A 19,046-nucleotide genomic window follows, 5' to 3' on the forward strand; every position below is an offset into this window, starting at 1 on the left:
GGTGCAACAGGATGAATATCTTCGTTAAAAAGTATTCCTACTGGTCCATCAAGTCTCTCCTCTGTAATATATCTTATTTCTCCCTGATCCTCGTAAGATCCCCATGGCGCTAATCTTGCACTTTCCACTGCTGCTGGTTCGATCTCTACGGCATAGAAAGGTAAAACATGATACAATTTGTTAGTCATGAAATAACCATATATATTTAATTTCCAATGTTCCTGTTCACACTACAGTTCAAATTGAACCCATTGGAGATTTGAGCAAAGTATAAATGGCTATACCAATAGCAGATAGGAAAAATGACTATTGGATTTCTTGTTCTTTTGATTATGTGGGAGTGGTATTTGTTTAAAAAAAGAAAAAGAAAAGAAAAGAAAGGTAAAGAAAGAAATGACAAATCAACCGCTCGTCACAATAACATGTATATTATAATCGAACTTATTACTGCTGTATCACTGTCATTATTATTATTATTATTATTATTATTATTATTATTATTATTATTATTATTATTATTATTATTTTATTATTATTATTATTATTATATGACTTTAAAGAGTATAAACTTGTAAAACACTATTTTGTGCTTATGTTAGATCCCACTTAGCACATGCTGCCTGAATATTGAACAGGAACGTGACTTTGAAATTTTCAATCGATTGCAGCTGTCCAAAATTCGTTCTTGGCTTGACTTCGATTTACATTTAAATTCAATTATTTAACTAATGATATCCTTTTAAAATTGAGTTTATTCTCCCTCGCTAAAAGAAGAAATTGACATGAGATTAAATTTGTTCATAATAATTCACGGTAAGATCAATACTGATAAGGAATACAATTTAATATTTTGAGACTTTTAAGAGGTGTCAAGAAAATCTTACTCTTTTACTTCCTTATCGGATAAAACTATGTACGTATACGAAAATAAAGAGAAAGATTCTACATTTGCAAGAAATATCGAAGTAGCTAACCAAAATTAATATGTCAAATATAAATAATTCTATTAGACGATATTTGAACGCTTAGGATACAATAAAACATAATTTGAAAGAAATAATACTGCATTATGTTTTTAGTTCTTTACTTAAAAAGTCACAATGCTTGACATAATAAGGTCACGCATACATGATATGTGATAAACGAAATGACATAATGTTTCAAACATCTATGTTAGTCTATTTAATAGATTTTGTACCATGTGAAGACTGAAATATTTATTTCTTAATATATGTTACAGTGAAAAAGAAAATATGCAAGTCTTATCTACGTACCCCATGGAAATTTTAATTAGAAGTATATATCAGCCTATTTTTTTATTTGTGTTATCCTCAATCAGTTTCTAGTACACTCTACTTTATAATCTAAAAGCAATTATACAAAGTATCATATTGATATTTCAAAGGAAAAGAATCCACTATCTGTACATCTATCTAATCCTCCGTCTTTTAACCAGGGCTACTCTCATTAATAACAATTTTAATTCTCTTGTATTTGGTTATTTTTAACACTAATAAAAGTTGATAATTGAAAGTGTATAGAATTATGTACAACAATAATTACTAGAAATTATGATCTCAAAATGAAACGAGCAATTCTCAGAACATTGCGTAAACGTGTAATCAAAATTTTAGTGTATATACCCTTTCTGTTATTAATGTCAAAAATGGTGAACACTTATATGTTAAATTTTGTACTATCGATACACTTGAATCTTACTGTTAACTTAAGATTGATACCCTTGTAAAATTTTAATCATAATGTCTAAAAATGTATTACTTTACAAGGATGCTACTTGTGGATACCTTCTCTGAGGGTTTAAATTTTAGTGTATATTCCACCAACATACGGTTGTCTGTATTGGATCGCTTGTTGTTGGTTGCGTATGTATCCACCTGCAATTTCACCATCATTAAGTTCACCATATTGTTTGGTGTTTGTGTTAATATTGGAGGTGCTACCTCCAGAATGTGCATTTACATGAGCACCTTGATATCCATTGTAAGTATCGGCTTGATGGTTTACTTTACTTATATATTTCCCATATATTATATTCTGTGAACCATAAATTAGTTTCGACTTGGATTTACCGTAACCGTTTGAATTGCCTCCGTATGGGCTGTGACTTGTATATGCATTGCTCTCTGCTTCTTGTCCATTGTAGTAGTTATTGTTGTTTTCGGTGGGTGATATCGAGTAACCTGCACCACCCGTACTACTAAGAACTCTATCATCATTATATTGATCTTTGTTGTTTATAGCAACTTGTTGTCCGCCCTCTTTTTTGTCAACTTCAGCTTCTTGATAACCGTTATATGTATCTGCTTGGTGATTGACTTTCGATAAGTATTTACCGTATATAATATTTTGTGAACCATATATGACGGACGGTTTTCCATCATTACTTCTCTCCCTACGAATATGTGCAGTGAAATGAGAAGGTACATCAGAGTAAGTATCTTCATAAAGAGATATTCCTCCTTCTGGTCCATCAAGTCTCTCCTCTGTAAGATGATATTTTGTTTCTCCTTGATCCTGGTCGAGGTAGCGATCGTATAATTCCCATGACGATAATCTCGCACTGTCCACTGCTGCTGGTTCCATCTCTACGGTATAAAAAGATAACAACATCACATAATTTGATAGTTATGAAATAACCATATAATATTATATTGGATTTGTGATGTTCCTGTCTACACTGTAGTTTACATTGAAGTCGTTGGAAATCTAAGTAAAGTGTAAATGGCGATGCAAATAGCAGATAGAAAAGAAAATGACAATTTAATTCCTCGTTCTTTTGATTATGTAAGAAAGGTGTTTGTAAAAAAAGAAGAAGAAGAAGAAACAATACACCAACTGTTTGTCACAATAGGTTTTACATTAAGATGTATATTTATCTCAATATTTTTAACATGGCTGCATTCAGTATCTTTTAAGTATATTTTAAACTATTAATATTATTTAATAAATTAATATAATTGTTCCATCGTTCGAGTTCCTTTACTAGTGAACCATTTCCTCCAACCGTGATTTACTGCTTTATCTATTGTTCACAAATTACTTAATCTTTTGTTAAAGTGCTCCACTTATCTTGCCTGCATCACTGATCTAGTCTTCTCATTTCTCTTGTGATCAATTGCGCGTACAAAGAAAGGCTTCTTTGCCTACACAGACAAAATTTATTAAATCATGTAAGAGAAAAGATAGGGCGAATTTCACATGCATTTCGCTATAGTGGTGGAAACTTATGACACATAAATTCCAAAGATATTCTTAAAGACAATGTTTATTCTTCATTCTGTATACCTTACTTAGCATAAAATAATAAATTATTTTCTCTTACATCATTGGCACTATTATTATTATTAACCGATTATTATCGTCTTTACATAGACATTTCTACCATTTTAGGAGAGATTTTAGAGCAATGATTACGGTATTTTCCTATCGGAAGGGTCGCCCTAATTTTTCTAAATGTAGTACAGCAACCAGCTAAACTATGTCCTCTGAAAAGACAGTGCTTCTTCAACTGAAGATGTCTTAAATCATGGTGTGCCAGCTTGATTTCAATTTCAGACGTGCTTGGAGAGATTTAATAGTCTAGGTCATTGCAAGTAGAAACTAAATCTTTTAACAAGATGTCAAGTTTTTGTCAGAAGCATCGTGTATCTACTTGCTGATGTTATACCAAATGATTCTTGTTTATATTTGCAATATTTGCAAATATTTAAGTAATTAAAGTGAAGGTGCTCACAAAAAGTTCATGATACAAAAAAAAAAAGAAGAAGAAAGAAATAGAGGTTCAAAAAATATAGTTAAAGTAGGAACTAAAAATATTTATTATAGACCTATAGTATTAACCAAAATCATGTTCATCGTGAAAAAGTGAGGCAGGCAGGATATTAGAAATCAAAAACATTGAGTAAGTTAACAAATGTGTTTCGTTTTACATTTTGAAATTATAATAGACTTCTTTGATTTTCCAGTATTGAAACCGAAAGCGGTAGAATAATTGTAATATCACTATATCATCCCCAGTTTCAATAGAAGCTGAAGGATAGAGACAGAACTAAACGAAACTGAAACAAGGGATGCAAAAGTAGGTATACAGTTTATTATTATTATTATTATTTTATATTTCAGATAATGATGAATGATAATTTGACCACCAATCAACGGAAGTGGATAATCAAACAATACTGGAAGACAGAGAATGTTGAAAATATTTGACGGAAATGGGCTACAGCGTTCGATACCTCTCCACCAAGTAAAGCATCAATTTGCAGGTTACGCAATACGTTTGATCAAATTGATTCCATATGTAATACACCAAAGATTGGTCTACCAGTCAATGTTACTACCCAGCACAATGAAATGTTCGTTGCGCATTTATCCAAAGCTTAAAAAAAAAAAAAAAAAAAAAAACTAAAGAGGAGAGCTTCTCGTGTGTTAGATGTTAGATATTTCCCGTAGGACCTTGGAGCGTCTGATGCAATGTTTAGGTTTGAAAATGTATCGACCACGATTGCTTCATGGATTATCAGAGTATGGTCTACATCGCCGATTATAATTGCGCGAAGTAATGTTGAATGCTGACACACAAGGTGATAGCATCATTCGATCACCATTCCTAATCCTAATAGACTTTTTCCTTTAGGTGTTGTCAAAGATAAAGTACGTATTTTCGAGGAAACTACTCACGATCGACGACATGATTAATTTCAAAAGAGAAGAGTCCCAAGAAATTAATAACAATAAAAATCATTGTACCAAAGTGTGCTTGAGTGTAGAAACTAGACAGACAACAGGAATGTGTAAATACTAAAGCCCGGCATCTTGAGAACCTCAGAGATTGTATTTAATTGTAATTCCTATATCATCGTGATTATGATCTCATAATCAAAAACTCATTATATAATACATAACTACTAATAAAGGAAACAAGAACTCTTATAACTGTATACCTACTTTTGCTCCCTGTACAGTATATATAAGCATTTCTTGTTAACGGATTCATATCCTATTAACCGAAATGGTATAGTAGCAGTATTATCCGGGGTAATATCATAAATTGGAAGCAATAAATATCTGTAGATAGGTCTCAAGAAAGAAAAAAATAAACTCGTAGGTATGAACATGTCAGACAACATTCTTTCAATTTCAGTTATGTGTATACATCCCACTCTGGCCTTTAATTTTTTAAATGCAAATATTTTTACCTTAGATTTGTTCCATTTTTCCCACATAGTATAATTAATATCAATCAAAACAATATGGAATAGATAAAATACATATTTAAATTTATCTTTGTAAGATTGGTGTATTTATGTCTACGTACAACAAACAGCACCAAATTGCATCATGAATGTATTTTTATCCTGTTAAAGGTGGTGTTTCTTAATTGAATTCCTGGACTAAATAGAGTTCAGAAAGCGTAGTGGTCAACACATTAACACATTTTCAACTTTTAGAAATTCTCGGCTTAATTACGTGATTAAATAGTTGAAACAGAGCTTTATTAATAATTTGATGCTGTTCTATGTAGACATGTAGACTGTTCTCTCTCAGCTTTTCAATACTGATGAGGAATATTGTTTAATATTTTAACACTACCTAGAGTTCTCAAGAAAATATTACAACTTTACTTCCTCGTTGCATTAAATTGTGTAAGTATATGAGCAAATGAAACAGAATTCCCTGTTTGCATGAAGTATTCGAAGTTATCAAATTAGCACCTTTAATAATGAATGTTATTAGAAGCTGTTTGAATGCTTGGGAACAATAAAACATGTTTTGTAAGAAATAACACTACGTTCTAGTTTTTATTTTTTTTACTTAAAAAAATACAACATTTGATAAAAACATACATACGTTATATGTGAAAATGAGTAGACATAATGTTTCAATCATCTAGAGAGAGAAGTAAGACTTTAGCATATGTTCGAGTGAAGTATGCAAATCACTCACGGAGCCTTTAATAAGATAGTAAGCATTTATCAGCCCATTTGATCACTTCTAGTACTCTCAATCAGTTGCTACTATATGAAAGTTAATCTTGGTGTAATTACACAAAACCTCATTCTGATACTTTACAGATTTTTTTTTATGTTTATGTTTCCTACAATACTGATTCTTTGATGCCTGATTTTTTCCCAATAAAAATAAAGGTGATAACCAAAAATGTACAAAAGTATTGACAAAAAATTATGTCAAAACAATAACAATTCTAATAAAATTGCGCAAACGTATAATCACAAATTTTTATGGTGTCTGAATCAGATCACTATACGTTAAAACAAGTCGAACAACTCCACAATAGTTCTCAATGGAATAATGTTTTATTATACACGTCCTGTTGGGAATGGCAACAATGGTGAATATTTATAGGTAGAATTTTGCACTACCTATGCACTTGAAGTCTATCATAAATTTACCACTGATAAACTTATTTTAGAATGCTAATAATAGTATTAAAAATTCATTGCTTTATGAAGATGCTACTTGTGAATACCTTTGCTTCAACCTTTGATATTGTTCTGGAGAATCTGGTACAACGTATGGTTGTCTGTATTGGACTGCTTGTTGTTGATTGCGTGTATATCCACCTTCAATTTCATCATCGTTAAGTTCACCATATTGTTTGGTGTTTGTGTTAATATTGGAGGTGCTACCTCCAGAATGTGCATTTACATGAGCACCTTGATATCCATTGTAAGTATCGGCTTGATGGTTTACTTTACTTATATATTTCCCATATATTATATTCTGTGAACCATAAATTAGTTTCGACTTGGATTTACCGTAACCGTTTGAATTGCCTCCGTATGGGCTGTGACTTGTATATGCATTGCTCTCTGCTTCTTGTCCATTGTAGTAGTTATTGTTGTTTTCGGTGGGTGATATCGAGTAACCTGCACCACCCGTATTGCTAAGGACTCTTTCTTCGCTGTAATGATCTCTGTTGTTTATGGAAACTTGGTGACCGCCTTCTTTTTTGTCAACTTTAGCTTCCTGATAACCGTTATAGGTATCTTCCTGGTGATTAACTTTCGATAAGTATTTACCGTATATAATATTCTGTGAACCATATATGATGGGTGGTTTTCCGTCATTACTTCTCTCCCTACGAATATGTGCAGTTAAATGAGAAGGTGCATCAGAGTAAGTATCTTCATAAAGAGAAATCCCTCCTTCTGGTCCATCAAGTCTCTCCTCTGCAAGATGATATTTTGTTTCTCCTTGATCCTGGTCGAGGTAGCGATCGTATGATTCCCATTGCGCTAATCTCGCACTGTCCACTGCTGCTGGTTGGACCTCTACGGTATAGAAAGACAAAACATAACTTGGTAGGCATGAAATAAGCACATACATATATAATGGATTTGTAATGTTTCTATCCACACTTAGCTCAGATTGGAGGTTTAAGCAGGGAGTAGACGGCGAAGCAAATAGCAGATAGAAAAATAACGATTTAACTGTTGGTTCTGTTCTTTATGTGGGAGAGGGATTTCTTTAATATATATATATAGACCAACTGTTCCTCATCATAAATATTACATTAACATGTAAATTTATTTCACTATTTTTTAATATGGCTTCATTTATTTACTATCTTTTATATGTGAATCTATTGATGTTATTTAATAAAATAATGTTCTTGTTTTATCATTAATGCTCCATTAGTCGTAAACGCTTTTCTTCTCCAATAATCCCATGTTAAGGTGTTGAACTTCCGGCTTCACGTATTTAGTCCTCATATCCAGTCTATTCTTCATCTCTCTGTGGTGTTTAGATGCTAAGAAAGATTTTCCTGGTAGACACAGATCAAATTGATGAAGTCGCGTTTTACATGCATTTCGTCATGATGGTAGAAACTTACGACAAATAAATCCTATATTTACACATTGTAAAGTGGATAAATACTACCTAACTTGTTTCCAATTGGTCCATCCCTACGGCACCTTCTAAGTCCGTCCCCACCCATATAGAAAAAATGCATAATTTTTTGTTTAAAATGAAAGTTTATTGTAATACTATACGTTTACCTTAAAAATATATTTCATAAAAGTAATAAATTACTACTTAATCATGATCAACACTGCTACTACTGCATCACTATTACATGGGTACTACTAGAAAATGTAGTTCCAAGAAATAAGTTATTTGTAAGAAAAAACGCAATTGCTGTATTTTATTACTTACATACATTAAAATAACACAAAATTACTTTGTAAACATTAAGTAAATACATTATACATATCAATATGTAAAAAGAAAGAAAAAAAGCCAGAGGGCAATTTTTTCCCTAAAATTGCTAATTTTAGATACTATAGTTGACAATCACGGAGATGAACGTATTTTAAGACCGCTTCTCATTATTTTATATCATTTTTTAAAATAATTTTAGTATTAGTTTGAAGGTAATTATTCGGTAAATTTTTAGATAAATAACATCACAACCTGACCTTATAAGGCAAATGGGTAATTTCGTGATTCGGGTAATTTTGTGATATTTACCAACTTGACGAATACAAGCTTATTCTGGAAACGAGACTAAGATAAACGAATTCTTATACAGGGCAGATGAGTGTAGTTCGTGTAGTGTAAGAAATTAAATGATAACAGCTCTCTGGCAAATGTTAAAGGAACTAATTCTACAGAATTCTAATGCAAAGAGCGAAGAACAGTCTGACTGTTTTGGGGTGAAGAGTTTTGTGATTGGAAGAATGTGCGGGTGGAATTAATCTAAAGGTAAGTGAAAGGACCGTTACTTCAATTCATATACATTTTACCAATACGTATATTACATCATAGGTTCTCAAACAACTCCTTCGGTTGGGTGCTTGTTTCCTTATTGTTTTCTCTCAATAATCAGAATAATAAGTGAAGTTAGCAGTTGCGTCATTATTGAAATAAGAAACAAAATGAGCCTACTTGTTTAAACACAGCCCACAGCTTCCATGCGGAAATGTAAATTTGTAGCAAGACTTCTTTAAAAAAAATATCGCGCGCAGCTAAGTACCACTGGGAGCCACAATACTCTTCCATACAAGGAATAGACGGACATAATTTAACAGGACGTCCAGCTAACTTTAAGCGCCAAGTGAGAAAATGTAAAAAGTACAGGGATGAAGAGGCATCTAAGGCATCGTGCTCAACCATTTGATTTACTCTTTCTTGCTTTAAAGGTATTAGTCGCACACCAAAACACTCTGTACTATCGGTGTGGTTCTTGCTCTAGTCTTTACGAAGATGGTGTGCATAGTAAAAATTGGATTCAGTGTTCACAGTGTGATAAGTGGTTTCACCAGCTGTGCCAAGGACTGACAAAACATAAATGGGCTTCATTTGCATTGGATGTAGGATGAAAGATAACAAGAATCAATTTTACAGCGCACGCCACAGTTGGTATTCTTACGTATAGGCAAGAAATGGCACTAAAGAAAGGTTCCAGACTTACCTTATCTTACCTTAACCTAACCCTTCCCTCCCTACCTTACCATAAACTACCTAAACCAGTTCTATTTTTCGATGCACATAAAGACGAACTGGAGCGTGTCATTTAAAGTAAACCCGATAACTGAAACAGGTTATAATGAAAGATACTCTATAGTTGCCAATAAGTAACGTTACATAAAGTATCTAATAAATATATATGTAATATCACGAATTTAGCAATGTAGTACTATCAAATTACCCGAGATACAGAATATTTTTTGCATAGATATATTTCATACTTTTATGGACTCTGTACTTCATAACATGTATCCTTTTTAATACATATTTATATCGAGCATGGTTCTATGTTTCCTTTGTATGTTTTGGTAGGCTATAAATCCTAATATCTCGAAAATAGCCGAGATTGACTTATATGATAAGAATTTTGTTTTCTTCTATTTATTTTCATAGTACCTATATAATAACTACGTGGTAAATTTCCTTTTTACGTAAAAAAAAATCATCCGTCCTTCATTGGTCTTGTATCTTAATGTTTATCCAAAGTGCACACTGTATTTACAACGCACCCCAACTAACCATTTAATCATTTGCTTAATCTCTCTAATTAGTGTTTAACAGGTTTCTTTCGTGCAGCGACACAAATACGCTAGTTGTAACCCGGGGCAAGAACTTACCAAAACGCTCCCCCAAATATTTGCCCAATTTTCCGCCCACCTAATCCCATGCCCGGGGCACAAGCTCTGTTTGACTCCATTAACGAACTAGGCCAAAATGATCGCTCTACCTATATATTTAAAAAAAAAGATTAATAAAAATTTCAATTTTGTTCAAGAGTTATTGTGCGGACGTAAGTCACCGTTACTCATTAAGATGTTAATGGATTGGCTCCATTAACAAACTCGACCAAGATAATCACTCTAGCTACCTATTGCGAGAAGCAGAATTTAAAAATCCGCTTTCGTCCAAGAATTATCGTGTAGACTAACGGATGGATGTAAGTCACCGTTACCCATTAAGATGTTAACGGATTGACTCCATTAACGAACGAGGTCGAGATAATCGCTCTAACTATCTGTTGCAAGAAACAGAATTCAAAAATTCGCTTTCGTCCAAGAATTATCGTGTAGACTAACGGATGGACGTGATTCACCGTTACCCATTAAGATGTTAACGGATTGACTTCATTAATGAACGAGGTCGAGATAATCGCTCTAGCTATCTGTTGCAAGAAACAGAATTCAAAAATTCGCTTTCGTCCAAGAATTATCGTGTAGACTAACGGATGGACGTGAGTCACCGTTACCCATTAAGATGTTAACGGATTGACTTCATTAATGAACGAGGTCGAGATAATCGCTCTAGCTATCTGTTGCAAGAAACAGAATTCAAAAATTCGCTTTCGTCCAAGAATTATCGTGTAGACTAACGGATGGATGTAAGTCACCGTTACCCATTAAGATGTTAACGGATTGACTCCATTAACGAACGAGGTCGAGATAATCGCTCTAGCTATCTGTTGCAAGAAACAGAATTCAAAAATTCGCTTTCGTCCAAGGATTATCGTGTAAACTAACGGACGGACGTGTCACCATTACCTATTAAGATGTTAACGGATTGACTCCATTAACGAACGAGGCCGAGATAATCGCTCTAGCTATTTATTCGAGAAAAACATTGAAAAATTCAGTTTTGTTCAAGAGTTATCGCGTGGATATAAGGCGCCGTTACTCGTTAAGAGACATGCTAACGGATTGACACAAGAAACAAACTAGTCCGAAATAATAGCTCTAGATATCCATTACGAAAAAAAAAAGAATTCAAAAAATCACTTTCGTTCAATTGTGTGATAACGATAAAAAAAAAGAACCTTCATGATAAATCACAGCCCTACAACATTCAAATTACTGAAACAAAGTAAACAACTATGAACAAGTGTGTCCAGAGAAGTTACTTACCGTAATGAGGTAAAGTACCAACTGCCTGGCTAGTGTATAGGCCCAATAAGATTGCGAATGATACCTATAATGGGAAAAGAATAAGTATAAATAGTTATGTAATAAATTACTAAATTGTCCTTTCATTATATAATATTATATAATTATTTTTACATATCTAATGTGTTTAAATCTAAATGAATTTAAAAATCGGAACGAAATACACGTATTGATATCTTAAAATGTAACACTTAACAATGTAACGCTTTTTAAGATTATTAAATATTAATAAAAGTTGTTAATAGTAATTACGAAAATCTTGTTGAACTGTGGTAAATATGAAAAAAAAAAAAAAAAAAAAAACTGGCAAAGGATTGTAACAGTGCGGTTCTTAACAGAAGTCTCACTGGTAAAAATTAAAACTTTTATCACTTTAAGCTAACGGAAGAAAACTTGCCTATGTACACTCATGTCCAAAATTATTGTCGCATACCTATAACTGTCTTCTCGTAAGAATATAATTTGATAACGTTTTTGCAGGGTATTTTTTAATACTGATACTATGTGTATAATCGGGTAATGTATTTTTGTGGTAAATTTCATAGCAAAAGAATTATAAATACAAAAATTAGAATAAGTAAAACAGTTGCTAAATGGACAAGAACCTGCTCCTTAGACGTGAAGTTTGCCACATACATGTCTTTGCAGATTATACATATACTAATATTATAAGAAATACCGGGCGAATTGGTTATCAAATTATATTCCTATAACAACATATTTATAGACATGCGACAATCATTTTGAAAATGAGTGTACTATCCCTTGTATACAAGAATTAAGTTTATAATCTAACCGATCTCCCTCAAGAGCCGCCACTGGACTAGAACTAAAACTAAACTCCATAACGTTTACAGATCAAAATGAACTGTAGCCGATCAGATGTCAACACGTTTAATTTTGTGATAGATGGTAAGTGGAGCGATATCTTAGGCCATTCTTTCTTGATTTCGATATAACATAGATTTACTACATTTTGAATTTATAATTCAAGTAGTATCCTGAATTATCTTAACACAGTCAACACTAAATTTCTTTTGCCTTCCTCCGGGAATCGAACCTAACCCGGACTTACGTATCAAAGGCATATATCCTTACTATTTGTCTAGACGTAAGCATTATTGTCACATGTTATGATTGTCGATTCTTTATAATTCATTTTGCTGTGGCTCAATGATAATGTACTTATCTCTCGTGCGAAGAGTTCGTGACTTATTCCATGTAAGTTTGTGATTGTCAATATCATGCGTTTGTTTTCTCCCATTTCTCTCATTTCGCATCACTTCACCAATCTTTTCATCTTTATTTACGTACACTAATTTAGCTACAAAGTAGACCTATATAATCATGGAAAAGTTAAATGGGAGATATTATTTAATTACAAATGCAAATTAATAATTATTAACAGTACTAGAAATCCCAAATGTCCGGTTACTATTACAATCAATCACTCACAACTCTGTTATTACTTTCATTCCAAATTCTAAATTGTGTATTACTGTAAGTTTGGTTTGTACAGGATCAGACTAGTATGGCAAATTGTAAGAAATCTGAGTTACAATGCATATTCTTCATACTGCAAACCTCGTAATGTTAACTCTGAACAATATTACAAACAGCTATGATTATCTATCAAATTTTTATCTGGTGTAAGTCCTTATTCTCAATGTTTTGTTCTTCATGTACAAAATGCAAATAAATAAAACACAATTAATATATATAAAAAGTTTTTGAATCGTATCTAAAAACCTCTTATTTAGGGCGAATGTATATTTTGTTTCTTTTCTCCTTTGAATTGATCATGGAGATATTTACTATTTTGGTTAGCTTGATAAAATGTGGTCACATAAATAACACTCCTACGGTTACTCTCTCCTACTCTCTCCTCTCTCCTACGGTTACTCCGATGTTAAACCATTTTCCCGAAACTGTTTCTCTATACGGCTGTACGAAAAATGTGCGCGGAGAAGAGCAGTCACTTTCAGCGGCATTTCACTAGTACTGGCACAACATTCCACCACCTGCAACTTTATACACCACACTAAAGCCCCATTACCACCTTAAATGAATCTTGTAGCTGTCATAAAAAAAAAAAAAAAAATAATAATAATAATAATAAAAAACTTTCAACCCGATCTTTCTATTTACTCTTTACATGTTACAGCTTCTTGAAGGTAAGAATGGTTTCTCCACACATGCAGCACTGCACTCTAGTGGACAAACAATGAACCTCATTAAAAACGTGTATTTTGGCGTACTTCCTCTCCCTGTCCAAAAGAATCCTTGTTTCTTTTATGTCAGCCGGAGGGTGATAGCAGGTAGCAAGCAAGACGTCTCAAAAAGTTGCGCATCGTTCAACTCCTTGCAAGATGGAAAAAAAAATGTTTTATGACCCTTTCAAGACTATGTGTACACGGTGAAATATAATAGGATTTCAAGATTTTTTTTAATGACAGCTACAAGTTCTTCTAACGTGGCAATGTGGCTTAATAATGAAGCCGGTTTTATGGTTGCCCTGAAATTTAACTCTACGAGACCAAAGTGGTTCACATGAGGTTCCTTTAATTACGTGAGACGACTTTACTCGTTAACAGAAATCGGCACACTGTGGTGAACGTCTTTCACGTATGAACGTTTAGAATGAGTTTAATGATTCCTTGTGCTATGATAAAGCTTTCTTGTAACGTGCTTAATACTTATAAAACCACTCTTACTTTGAAAAAATAAAATGAAATTACGAAAAGTGTGTTATAGTCTATTCTATCGATTTTTTTTTTTTTTACTGAAGCATTTTGCTGTAAAATGAGATATTACTGCTGGCAGGCACGCACGCAGAAATTTATTTCAGGAGGGCTAGAAAGCTTTTTTCGGGGGGGTCTTAATCAACACGAGTTTAAATTATATTAAAATTGGTAAAATCATCCTTAAAATTAGATTTACTCGTAGAATTCCGGGGTAGATCCAGACCCCCAGGGCACACCCCTTATGAAATCGATGATGGTACAAAGAAACTGTTTCGTACGTAATGTGTGTTCAGTAGTGACAATAACGTAGAACTCACAATACGATCGGCCCTCGAACATTTCAGACACAAATCATTCTAGAATAACTTTGATATAGAACAATTTTCTGTTCTAAAAAGCTGATAAGTCCTGTAATTAGGTGGTAGTGTAAACAACTAAGACTAAATAAAAGCAATACTGTAGTCGAGAACTACTGAAAGTAGTGTCTAACAGCGAAGACTAAAAAATTATCGATTTTGATTTTTGATTTCGAGTTGTTAGAGTTTGGTTTCAAAAAGTAGGAAGAACAAATATGTATTTGTTGCATACTGATCCTTTCTATAATTCCTGATAAGGCATATTATGCATTTAAGTTATGGAAACAAAAAATATAAAAAATATAAGCAGGCGCGTATTAATGCATAGGTTGGAGTCTAGAGCGGCATGCAACCTAGAGATGACATACCCGGTTCCTTCTCCCGCTCTTTATATATATATATATATTGCAGATTAAAATATGCTTTTCCTTTTCGAGTGATTCTGCCATATAAACGTGTATTGAATAATGATACTTTGTGTAGCTACGACTGATCGATAACAATTTGGTTATTGTAATTTATACTAGTCCGGAAATATAGTCTACGGAGCTAATGTTCATTATAGTTCGACTCTAAAGATAAGTACATAGAAATAAACTCTTCATAATGGATTATGAAAAGCATGTTTTGGCCATTTCCAATTTCGTGACGGGGACAAATAGCCACGACTTTAACTTCATCATAATCAAACATCCCAATTAATCTCCATAAAGGAAGGTAAAACATATATAACTAACAATACACGAACTGGTTTATTATTATTATTATTATTATTATTATTATTATTATTATTATTATTATTATTATTATTATTATTATTATTATTATTTAGATATATCGTGCGTTGAACCAGGGGCGTCATTTAGGGGGCAGGGAGGGGCAATTGCCCCCCTGAGTTTGAGATTTCTATAGCTCTTATTAATAAAATAGTAGTAAATCAGTGAAACACGCGAAATTTTACTTATATCAAGGGGTTTTGCCCCCCTTCCCAAGCAAAATCTGAAATGACGCTCCTGCGTTGAACTTGAAGCTTAACGAGTTGAGTATACGCTAAATCATGAACAGACTTAATAAATGTAGTAGGGTGAGAATGCAATGGACTATAAAAAAATAGATAAGTAGTCATCGTGTATCGGGTAGCCTATATCCGCATTACATCACTCATGTTAGTTTATACTTATCCCGTATAAACCACTTATCGTCAGTGAAAATTAAAAAGTATGAGACCTTACCTTCCACATGTTAGACATTGGAACTGCAATAGAAGAGCCTTGGCGCGTGTTATGGGAAAGGAGGAGAGACTTAACTCGTGATAATCACACGATTGCCAACACCCAGATACTGATTCTTCAAAATGCAATACCAGCATTTATAGTAGCCACAACAAATCATACAATATTCATTGTTGTTTCAAAAGTAATTTGTTGAAGACAATAATTAGAAAAAAACGATCAACTGTTTTATTAGTTTATCACGCCGCTACATTCTTGATGGTCACGTAATTGGCTCCGTCTGCATTCCAGTGGCAATCACTAAGCGTTTAATCCCATCTTTTGAGGTGGTGTAATTACAGAAACTTGCATTATGATATACAGAGTATTGTTTTTTTTTTTTTTTTTTTTTACGTCTTGTTTTCTTTTTGTCCATTCAATTAGTCCCTTCACCATCATTTCCAGTCAAACCTTTCTAATTTTCGCTAAAGATTTACAGCGGTTTCATTCAATAATGATTTAATTTGAGATACTTTGTGTGGGTGTTAAACATGTCGAAAGTTAATTGTTATGCTTTTAATTCATTCTCATGTTTCACGCCTTCTTGTTTTGGGTTCAGTTAGCAAATCTACATATTATATATATATATATATATATATATATATATATATATATATATATATATATATATATATATATATATATATATATATATATATATATATATATATATATATATATATATATATATAATACACTGGCACTCTGCAACACTCCTACTTTTGGTTTTTATTTACGTTTTGTTTTAGATAATCCATAACACTCCATCGTTGTTTTCACTCGTCATTGTTTACATAATTCCGCTTCACATGAAAACCCTCTAATTAGGCACCTTTTATAATCACGATTCAGCTAAAAAATTGGCTATTTAGTGATTGGTACCATGACGAGTTCATTGGATGTAATAAAAAAAAAAAAAGTATGGTTTTCATATGAAATTACGGTAAATTCCAAACAATTCAAGTTATCAACACTGACACTGAGTATAGAACTATAACTTCCAGTTGTAATACAGAAATATGGTCAAAGATGGAAACTTATTCTTTCGATGCCAAAGCTATACCAAAAACTCATTTCTTCATATCTCTTACCGCTTTTGCTATATGGAGATTAATTTCCAAAGCGGAAGCGATAGTATATTTAGTACTACTTCCGGTTGGACTCAATGAATAAAGTCCGAGATAGACGTTTAATTGATAACAGACAACTGCTTCTCACTTTCACCTACCGTTTTTTTTTTCACTATGGAAATCCATAGTGAAACAGGAAGTAGTAATACATTTCTACTACTTCCGGTTTTAGTAGAGAGAATATGTTTATTTTCTTCAGGTACGCTAAATCGATTAAAAAAAATCATTTGTCGCTATATATTGCCCTATTTATTCTGTGATTATCAACTTTGAAATCGGAAACTGGTAATTTCTGCCACTTCCGGTCTGAATAGACAGTTGGTGGAGGCAAAAGCAATCTATTCTTGAAACACTGTATCAATTCCTAAACACTGCTTCTCGCCATCTTTTACTGGTTTTGCTCTATGGAGATCAACATTGAACCAGAAGTAATAATAAATTTCTACCAGTTTCGGTTTTAGTAAATAGATGCGGATTAAAATAACATCGTTTCTTGAGATTCTGAATCGATTCAAGAAAACCGCTCGTCGGTATCTCTTACTGTTTTTTTTTTCCTAAGGCTATCAACGTTAAAACCGGAAATGGTTAATTTCTTCCACTTTCTGTTAGAACAGAAGGTTAACGGATAAGGTGAACCATACTGTAAAGTTCAAAAATCTTTAGTCCCATACTCCCACATAAATTTTGTTTCTGAAGTCATTTTATAACCAAAGAGTCATGACACATGTTATAATATTTATTTTACATTATTTCACCAAATCCACAGCTAAAGAGGAGAGCACGAGAAACATCAAATGAGGCGTTGGATGGCGGAGTGGCGTAAGTCAGTTTTGAGACATTGTGAGATGCTGAGACTTTTTATTAGAATCAATATAGAAAAGGCGGACAAAATCGGTTCTTTGCTTGATCTTTTAACTCGGAGATACGCAACGTTGCCATCCAACAGGTTATGGTTGCAAGTTCACGGAAATGACTGCATCTATTTTTTTTTTTTTTTTAAGACTTACGCCACTTTGCCATCCAACGCCTCAAATAAAGATGAAAAACAGCGGTATGCGTTGCTGACAAGTATATTTTCGATGTCTATTTTCACTTATTTAGAGCGTCTATCATGTTTAATTAATATGTATTTCCTCTATGAATGAAATTGTAACTTACTCTCTTACGTTCTACAAGTTATGTTTGACTTGGATAACCTTTTAAGGCTCCTGCATTCTGGTGCAACCAAATGAAATTACTAACATAATAAACAATATCATAAGAAATGTAATCAATCTTACCTTACTACATAATTCCTCGATAGTCTGTTGGCAGTCTATCTATTCTATCGGTATTTTTGGAAACATATATATATATATATATATATATCAATTGGAATATGTTTATTATTCACAAATCTTCGATAATATAAAGTTATGTCTTTGGAGAAACAGGAATATAAAATGAAGAGAAAAGTCAATTTTTAACCATTAAAGAAAAAAAAAACAGTCCATGAACATCAACTCAGTTTCCAGACTTCGAGTTTCCTTTAATCTTCTTCCACGTAATTGTACCTGATAAGTCTGTTATATCCAAGGTGATGAATGACTAAATTTGACACTTGGGAAATAATATGCAGCTCTAGCCAACTTCAGAAAGACGACGCACTAACCCACTCTCAGGGACACAAGACAAGGACGACGTACATAATAGCACCGGCCAAGTATACTGCTTTACATCATTCTATTATCAAATTTGGACATATTAATGATTTTCCTTACACACCTTTGTTTTCTCTGATAAGAGCGTGAAACAATACACCTACAAATTTGCTCTAATTACACAATTAGCAGTAAGTGGTAACATTTACTTCTTTGCTTTACTATTAATGTATCAGCGCAGCCGTCGTGACTTACAATAAATAGTAATACTATCAAAAATTAGTTCCGAATCACTACAAACGGGATTACACTTTTAAAATACAAAACAAGTCAGTATTACTCTGACAACGGGACGTGCGATTTATTCAGCAACCGTCACCCAAATATATTCACTGGTGATACGTGCAATTGACTCAGCAACCGTCACTCACCTTTCATACATCTGAAATGTA

General features: G+C 32.9%; 1 protein-coding gene across 3 annotated transcripts in view; it reads right to left on the reverse strand.

Moving 5' to 3' along the window:
• Positions 1–1,087: 1,087 nt before the first annotated feature.
• Positions 1,088–19,046, reverse strand: part of LOC145669318 (uncharacterized) — a 112,040-nt gene continuing 94,081 nt past the window's right edge. The window contains exons 1-3 of one of the 3 annotated variants that reach the window (XM_081737625.1): positions 15,786–15,884; positions 11,415–11,478; positions 1,088–2,606 (exon numbers count right to left, since the gene is read on the reverse strand). In XM_081737625.1, the coding sequence (XP_081593751.1) occupies positions 1,819–2,606; positions 11,415–11,478; positions 15,786–15,803 (870 nt within the window). In that variant the 5' untranslated portion in view covers positions 15,804–15,884 and the 3' untranslated portion in view covers positions 1,088–1,818. Of the gene's footprint in view, positions 2,607–5,875; positions 7,317–11,414; positions 11,479–15,785; positions 15,885–19,046 lie in introns of those variants that run through there. The other 2 variants (XM_081737624.1, XM_081737626.1) reach the window with 2 other exon arrangements.

Source organism: Thermobia domestica, chromosome 13, assembly GCF_964235325.1.
Source record: "Thermobia domestica chromosome 13, izTheDome1.hap1.1, whole genome shotgun sequence".
Taxonomy (NCBI): Eukaryota; Metazoa; Arthropoda; class Insecta; order Zygentoma; family Lepismatidae; genus Thermobia; species Thermobia domestica.